At 39.9% G+C, this 8,581-nt stretch overlaps 2 protein-coding genes across 2 annotated transcripts; both read right to left on the bottom strand.

Annotated features, from left to right (window-relative positions):
- Window positions 1–1,542: 1,542 nt before the first annotated feature.
- LOC145710822 (uncharacterized) lies at window positions 1,543–4,742 on the bottom strand. Its single transcript, XM_081788529.1, has 7 exons — window positions 4,645–4,742; window positions 3,299–4,524; window positions 2,977–3,250; window positions 2,472–2,938; window positions 2,331–2,432; window positions 1,962–2,103; window positions 1,543–1,916 (listed from the first exon to the last, which is right to left on the bottom strand). Exons 1-7 carry the CDS (start codon window positions 4,650–4,652, stop codon window positions 1,595–1,597), a joined length of 2,541 nt encoding a protein of 846 aa, XP_081644655.1. The 5' UTR covers window positions 4,653–4,742; the 3' UTR covers window positions 1,543–1,594.
- A 160-nt stretch (window positions 4,743–4,902) lies between these two features.
- LOC145710826 (uncharacterized) lies at window positions 4,903–6,920 on the bottom strand. The gene is made up of 5 exons (XM_081788531.1): window positions 6,755–6,920; window positions 6,292–6,714; window positions 6,075–6,241; window positions 5,492–6,029; window positions 4,903–5,442 (listed from the first exon to the last, which is right to left on the bottom strand). The coding sequence occupies exons 2-5, from the start codon at window positions 6,569–6,571 to the stop codon at window positions 5,087–5,089; spliced, it is 1,341 nt and encodes a 446-aa protein (XP_081644657.1). The 5' UTR covers window positions 6,572–6,714; window positions 6,755–6,920; the 3' UTR covers window positions 4,903–5,086.
- Between the last annotated feature and the right edge of the window lie 1,661 nt (window positions 6,921–8,581).

The following is an 8,581-nucleotide window of genomic DNA, read 5'->3' as shown; positions in this document are numbered from 1 at the left end:
TAACTCAGCAACTTGCTCCTTGAGAAACTTAATTGTCGATTACGAAAGCTTATTTCCGCAACTCAGTGGGATTAAAATGGAAATGATAACAGTTAGGCGACTCTATTGGTCGGCTTTCACGATGATTTTGACGAAATAAGGGTTGATATTTTTAACGCATCAGATTCTTTTATTGTTAAAAGAATCATCGTTTTGACGGGTTTTCTTAAATAACTATAGTTTTTGTTCCACCAAGCGATCTTGTTCAAGAAACTACGGAAAGAAAAGAAATGAGATGGGTAAGAATGAGATGGGTGGCGGATGTTTGATTACTTTTGTTTCTCAAAGTATTCTGATTCCAAAGCTACAGTCTGTCCGATCGCTTTTGATCTGTTTACCCACTTTCTTGTGGTTTTGATCAATTACTTCGCCTGGAAGGATTTGATTGAGAAGTTCTGTATGTCTCTCACATCTTTGTTTGCTTTTGGTTTTCAATCTTTTTCAATAGTTTTTCTTTTCTGAACTTCTCGAAAACATTAAATGAAAAGGGGGTACCTCTCATTTCCTTAGTGACTGTAGCACTACCGCCGGATGGAACAAGCCAATTGAGTGGCTCTCCTTTCCAACTTTGATTCCAAGTGTGGCGAAAGGGGGCTCATCGAGCAAGATTGCTTCTTTACCCTTTTTTAAAAATCAGCTAAATTTCATGAGCGATGTAAACTCGACCAAATTCTTCTTGCTTAGCGGCTAAGTCCTTCCCAATTAGGTGATAATGAACAGCGGGGCTTTTAATCGCATTCTGCGGTGCCCAGTGCCGGATAAAAATCGCCAATCGACCGCGAACAGTGCCCTCTTCCGGAAAACACAGCAGTAGTGGATTATTCCTTTTCTTTTTTCCCGAAAACGCGAAATTCATAAATTCCCTTTGCGCTACTTTTCTAGTGCATAATTCAATTCTTCTTTGGCGCCGGCGAAAAATACGAAAATCCGCTAAATGCGTAAATTAATAACGGCAGCGTCTTCTAGAGCCCTGCGCTCAGCTCCGAGCACAACGGTTGCAGCAAAATTAACCCTTTCGAGGCGGCGATTAGGGCTTAACCTTCACTTGTTTCCCCGCATCGGCACCTTTTTCTTTTTCCGGCGTTTTTTCTCGAAACTTTTTTAAACAAACATGTTTTACAAACATCGTTAAACAATAATTTATCATTAAAAAACTCTCATTTTACATTTTTTTCAATATTTTATCATTTTTTAACGCCTGAATTTTTTATAGAAAAAATATTTGTGACAAATACGACAGTCGCCGATAAATTTAAAATTTGCTTCCGGGGCGATTTTATTTGAGCCTAGGATCTGCTTTAGCAAATTTGTCGGAAACAATATTGTTCCTCAAATAGCATCGCTCCCATTTGTTGCAACAAGGCCACTTGTAAACTTTCACGAAGAGGGCATTTCCCCGCCTTTGATATTTTTTCGTCAGTACTTGAACCCGATCGAGAGTGTTTTCTTTTCAAATAATTGGTTTATTCAATTGAGTATATAATATTTTGAACTGTTCTGGAATGATCTGTCATTTGGAACTAATGGTTTGATTGCACAGAAAAGAAGATTCTTTTTAGCTTTTTCCTGCGATTCGGATGTTTTTTCTAGCAAAAGGTTTTTCTTGAGAAGCAGGCGAAGCTTTTTCAACTGGAGATTTTTTTACTGTCGGCTTTGGGGCCTGATATAGCCCGGGTTTTGAAAGATCAGGTTTTCGGTAAATTGGTTTTCCGACTTTTCCCTCGAGGTCGACTGGTTTTACCACCGAAACCCCCTTTTCAACGATGGGAGGTTTTCTTGCCGACACGCCCGGGGGGAGGCCAACTTTAAGGTGCGCGTACTTATTCGGATCGAATCCGAACGCGATCGCTAGTTTTTCCAGATCTTGAATCGTCGACCTTTAAAATGAGTTAGGGCCATTGTTTTTTTCCGTTGTTTCTTACATGTATTTGCGCCGGGCGCACAGCTGTCGGATGTATTGCCACATCGACATTTCCGTCGCTTGCTTGGTCTTTTGGTCGAAATGTTTGCACACGTCTTTTTGAAAGGATGGCTCCGGGATGCCCGCTTTCGTTCGAATAATGCCTGAAATCAACGATGAGAGCAAATCAAGAGCTGGTTAAAATTTTTTATCATTTTGACATTCAGGGACATCTCCAGACATCTGGCGACACTTCTTGACATCAAAAGACATTGGGATGTCTAAGAATGTCTCTTGATGTCTCTTGATGTCCGAAGATGTCCGACAATGTCAGGAGATGTCTCGTCATGTCTCTTTTTCTCTAAAAGTAGACATTAAGAAAGTTCTTAACCTGTAAAAAGGACGTCTTCAAGCTTGAACCCCTTGGCATCCGTCGTAGAAGCTGCCTCATATATCTTCTCGCTCATTTTTGCCGTCATTCCAGCGCAAGGACCTGAAACATAAAGAATTTGAAGCAGGAAAAAGATCCTACCGGAGCAAAATTTCGGAAAGAAATGACCGCCCGCCCACTGTTCAATTGTAACGTTGTATTTTCCCCATCGATTCGGCCTCGCATGTTCTCCGAGGAATCCAAAGCAAGTGAAGTCGCTAGCGTTTGGTTGCTTGAAATAACTGTCGAGATGCTCGACGTCCAGCAAGACATCGTCATCGATAAACATCACGTACTGCTTCTTGTGCGGTTTCATGCAGTTTTCGGCGAAGTAAGTATAGCCAGCCATTGTTTTGTGAGGAAGATTGTCGTATTCGTCGATGAACTTTCCAACCACCAAGTCGCCGTGCTCTTTCATCTCTTTTTTAATGAATTTCTCGATGGAAGGGTCTTCCGAGGATTTTCCTTTTCCAAGCAAAAATCGCATTTGAGGAAGATTTTCGATCTTGGTCGAGTTTTTGTCGAACTCTTGAAACGCCCGGAGAAAATTTCGACGCTCAAAATTTTTCCTGAAAGTTTCATCACGTGACTCAATTTCGATTTTTACCTGGAAGTTTTCACGAGATACAAGTAAGGAGAAGGGTCGCAAGGTGGCGCTATTTCTATTTCTATCTTCCATTCCGCTGGTTTTCTGTAAATTTCGGGCAGGTCGTAGTCCATCAGTTTTCGAGGCTTTCGATCCATTCCCCAGTCGTAGTTGTCCTCGTAGAAGTCGTTGAACTGCTCGAGTTCGAAGGGCATTTGGATGAGATTGTGGTTGTCTTGGTTGACGCCCAATCCTACGATTTTCGAGCGAGCACGGACGATTCCAGTCAACCAGCCTAAAATTAATCATTTTCTTGCGATAAAAAGAAGACAAAAAGATGTACCTATTCGGCGTTCTTCAATGCTCCCCATGTAAGGCTTGATAATCTCCATCTCTTTCGCCAACAATTTGACAACATCTCCTCTCAGCGCAAAAACCGGTTTTTCTCCACAACTAGAATAATGATTCGTATCCCTGCTAGAACCTTTGAAGCAAATCATATTTTTCTCCCCACCCGAGTCGATCGCTGCCAATTTTCCGGTCGCGCTGGTGATTTCGCTGGAATCAACGAGGTCAGTTGTGTAGGCGAAAATTGCGACTTCGGTTTCGTTCAAATTCATTTCCGTGGCGAGATTCACTGCTTTCATGAGAAGGGTGTATTCTTCCAGCTCGCTTGAATTCCGAGCGCAGAGGTGGAGATCCCCGAATTTCTCGCTTTCTCGCCTTGTTTTTTCGTCATCAAAAGAGACGATCGAGTAATTCATCGGAAGCATCGACTCGTCGGAATTAACACTCATCCACATCTTCATATACGCCCGTAAAAGCCGCCTCTGCTCAGTTTTCTCCGGGAGCGATCGATAAAAAATATGAATGTTCGTCGCATTCAGAAATTTTTTCACGACAAAGCGTTTTGCCACTACTGGCGGGCCCTTTTTCTTTTCGCCAGGAGCTGGAATTGTTGGATAAACCCAAGGCACGGATTCTTTTTCTGGGATTTTGGCTGGCTGCAGATGTTTTTTGATGTTTTCTAGCGCTTTTTGCTTCGCGATCGCGGCGGGTTCTTGAGCGTTTTTTTCGATTTTGACTCGAGATATTTCCGGTTCTGGTGAATGGGATGGTTTTTCTGGCTCATTTTCAACCTCTTTTTCATTTTTTCTTTGTTGATTTTCTTCTTTGTTTTCTGCACTTTTCGGCGTCTCAATTCTCTTCTCAGTTTTTTCTGTTGTTGATGATGATGTTGATGAGGAAGAAATTGTCGAACTTGTCGAAATTGTCGATGTTGCTGACGTTGATGATGTTTCCGTCAAAGTTGTTTTCTCATTTTCCTCAATTTTCTCTTCTATCTCTTCGGTCTTTTTTGATTCTAAAAAATCTTCGGGATTTTCCACGATGGAATTGAGCTCTTCTTTGACGTGGGAAATGATGTCCTCTTCGTAGTTGCTCCAGTCGATCGACTCGATGTCGAGCCGCCTGAGTCGGTGAACTGCATTTGTGTTGTTGGTCAGGAAAATGACGAGGAAGATTGTTGCGAAGATGAGGAATACATGACGTCTGCGGACTGAGCGCAGTCTGAAAAAATAAGGTCTTTTATTTTTAGTGGAAAAATTTTAAAGAAAAAAATTTTTCTCCGGATTTTTTATCTTGCTTCTAATTATAAGTTCTAGTATCAAAAATTAAGGGGATACATACCCGTACATTGAGCCTCAAGCTCTAGATTGAAAGCTTATAATTTCTATCTTCTTCTCTGATTCTGAATTCTCTTTAGTTAACTAATAAGCAAACGTTCCGTCAATTTAAGAGAATAAGTATGAGCGCTAGCATTGCCCGCGGCAGTAGCATTTCGTTCTAGTGCCGAATTATGACTGACCAAGTACGAAAACTCCGCCTTCTTTTGAAATCAAAAATATTATATTTTACTCAAGAAGCGATTGATTTTGGGAATGGGAAGATACGAAAAGCCTGCTTGCTGGAGAATTGGGCTTCCCGACTTTTAATATTGATGATTATTCGAAAGAAATAAAGTGAAATCGTCATTTTTATTGTCATTTTTAATTAGTAGCATTAAGAAAATTTTACAGTTACGAGAATGATTCGAGGCACTTGAAATCAAACATTTGAAAATTGATTTTTATTATTTTCTGAGAATAATCGAATAAGCCTGTGGGAGAAGGTGCCAAGTTTCTTTCTTCATATTTTTGATCTGCTCGTTCGCCAGAGTCATGATCTCGCCGTTGTCTCCGCGATACTCATATTTTTTGTAGAAGTCGTAGCAATCTTTCATCATTTTGTATTCGGCGTAGAATGGCCTGTTCTGAGGAATTTCGATTTTAGTGCCAGAATGGTCGATGAGTGTGTTTTGGAGAATGAATTTGGAGTTTTCGACGCGGTCAAGCACCATTTGGTGGGAAAACACAGATCCGTCGGGATTTAGGTAGGCGCCGGTGACTGTCAGGGGACGGGTGGAGGAGAATTTGTCGTGGAGGAGCACTGAAAATATATTATTATTTTCAAAGTTATGATAACAAAGTGAAGATACCTAGCTCGAAATCAAAATTGCCTCTTATTAATCTTTTACTCATTCTTTTAATAATTTCCCATCCACTTGGATTCAAATAAGTCTCAAATTTTAATCTTCTGAGAAGCAACTCAATTTCGTTTGTTTGGAATTCTTGTTCTTCGAATTTCGGATTTAAATTTAATCCAGCCAAACTGCGCGGATAAATCACCATCGTCAGAATTGTGAAGATTTTTTCAAAAGAACAATATAATTCATAATATCCATTTTTAACTCGCAAATCATTTTTGATGGCCCATCTCAAAAGAGTAGTAACTGAAATTGGCACACAAAGATTGCTTTCTTTCTGGTTCAAAACATTCTTCGTCACGTTTTTGAAGTCGAAATTGATTTGTTTCGTCATTTTCTGTTTGAGATTGGCCATCGCGGAGGATTTTGTCAAGCTTGGATCGTCCAGGCAAAAATGGGAAGGCGCGTTTTTTAGCGAAATGATTTCTGATAAACTTTTGATTTCATCGGTTGTTGGAGTTTTTTTTGATAGCCAGGCCGCATTGAATTTCTAAAAAAAATGAAATTGTCGAAAAAATACGAAGAATCCAAAAACCTTTAGTTCATTTTTGATCATTTCTCGCTCGCCTTCTTCGATGGGATTGTAAAGAAGACTCCAGGCAGACTTCCAGTCGCAGAGAATCAAAATATGAAGTGGCGATCCCTCTCCTCCGTCTTCATTACAAAGTTCTTCACTTCCCGAAAAAGCAGCAGAACCAGAATCTAAAAAATAAACGAAAAATTAATTCAAGATAACCGAATTAAAAACTTACATAAAAATTTACTGTATCTATATTTGCTTCCTCTCCGCGCGTAGCCCATTTCGCGTAAGCTCCTTCTTCCAGTTAATTCTTGCAACGTCCCGTAATCGACCCATCTCGGTTCTCCATCTTTCAAGAGAACATTTTCGGGCTTCTTGTCGTGATGCCAGATTCCGACGCTCTTCAAATAATCAAGTCCGTCTTGCACTCCAACTGCTATTTTCTTTTTTTCTTCCAAGTTGAGATCTTCTTTTTTGAGTCGGCTTCGAAGATCGCAGTCGCACTTTTCCATTATCGTTATCCATCCGAGGCAGTCATCGTTGTCTTCGTCTTCGCTCAAGAAGACTTCTATGCTGCAATAATTCTTGATAATATTGGAATGACGGGGGATCACGGGAACGTCATATTTTTCGTCGTTTTCGGCGGTTTCATAATCTAAGAATGTAAAAATCAAAAATAAAACAATTATTCTTACCATTTGAAAGATGAATCTCAAATTTCAACTCCTCCTCTTCTTCCAAAAGAGCGCCGAGTCAAAAGCCTGCACCCTGACGGCAACGTCCAATTCTCCAAATTTTTCTTCCAAAACGATCGCTTCTCCTCCTTCAGAAATCGATTTGAAAGATTTGTCGAGAATCCATTCTCCAGTTTCTTCTTTCAATTCTGATCGCGCGATTTTTCGATTTTCAATTTTGTATTTTTTCAAGAATCGTTTTGGAATGCGGTAATCGCTCATTTTCTTTTTCTTCGCCCCAACGCAAAACTTTTCCTTCTCCATTTTCAAAAACAACCTCCTCCCAATTAGCATTCCATTTATATTCAAACTCTTGTCTCTCAACGGACAAAAGCAGTCTGTCCAAATCATCTCTGCTCGTCGTTCTTTTCAACTTCTTCTTAAAACCTTCCAGCCATTTCTCAACCGCTTCTCTCGTCAATTCTTTTGGATGTGTCGTTACTTGTCTCATCTGCAGCTACTTTTTCTCGACTTCGAATTCAAAAGTGAGTTTTTAATTTCTCTTCTCAAAAACAGAAGATCATAAACCGGCGAATAAGCGCTCTCGTGACTCTGAAATTACGACTCTGTTTTTATTACCACGGAGAAAAAGTTATCAGAATCATAAAATTTCTGGACAAAATCAAAACCTGAAAGGTAGGATAAATTAATTTTGAGACGATTAGTGGGGAGAAAATAATTTTGAAAGTGGATTTTGAGGGTTTTGATTGGTCGGTGGGCCAAATAAAGCAATCTTATTGGCTATCAAAAGAAGGTCCTAGAATCTCAAATGATTTGCGACCTAGATTTGCGGTAGTACTTTTGTACAAAAAAGAGCCAAACTTGTTGCTCCTCTGCCGCTGCTGAAAAATAAAAGATTTGGGATGTATCTGTCTCGAATATTTATTTTGCAGAACATTGAAATTAAATTATTTATCCCAAGTTTTTATCGTTAGAAACAAAAGTCTGTTTAGTCAAGAATAGTAAGAAAGTGAACAGAGGCGAAATTCATTATGAAAGGAAGTTCATATTCTGCCACTGCGGGCAGCAATCGGGCCAGACCCACATCATCGTGCAGCCGAAAACTGCGTCTTCGTTGTACGAAGCAGCTGAATTCAAGAATTATTGAAGAAGTCGAAGAGTTTATATTTTGAAAAATTATTAATATTTTTGATACTAAATCGAGTTTTTGAAATTTTGACCAATAAATGTCTCAGAATGTCCTTAAATGTCTAGAGACATTTTCAGACATTGAAGAATGTCTCTTGACATTGAGAGACGTTGCATGATGTTCAGAGGCATCTTGAGACTTGATGAATGTCTTAAGATGTCTCGAGATGTCGAGAAATGTCAAGGGATGTCAAATGACTTCTATAGACATCTTTTGACATTAAAGGATGTCTCTAGACATTGTGAGACATTAACTTACAAAAAGCCTTATGTTGCGACTTGTAGAAATAACTCAAAATGTCTGCAGATGTCGAGAAATGTCAAGAAATGTCCATCGAAATTGACATCTTAGGACATCTTTTGATGGTCAGTGTCATCGAGAAATGTCGGGCAACCGGGAGAATAATTCTGTGCACAGAACAATTCTGTGAAAAACAGAATTATTCTCACGATAAGACCCCCTTTCCGGGAGAATAATTCTGTGAAAAAATTTTTTTGGCGAAAACAACTATTATTCTGCGAATGCAGAAGTTGTTTGCTGCCAAAAATGAGTCCCAGCGGTAGAAAAGACTGCCCCTGCCAACCCAATGAGTTCTCTATCAGAAAATGCGCGCAAGGGCCGTAGGCCCGTAGCGTGCT

Source organism: Oikopleura dioica, unplaced genomic scaffold (genome assembly GCF_907165135.1).
Source record: "Oikopleura dioica unplaced genomic scaffold, OKI2018_I68_1.0, whole genome shotgun sequence".
Taxonomy (NCBI): Eukaryota; Metazoa; Chordata; class Appendicularia; order Copelata; family Oikopleuridae; genus Oikopleura; species Oikopleura dioica.
The sequence above is the reverse complement of the archived record's forward strand: the minus strand, read 5'-3'. Positions and strand labels throughout refer to the sequence as shown.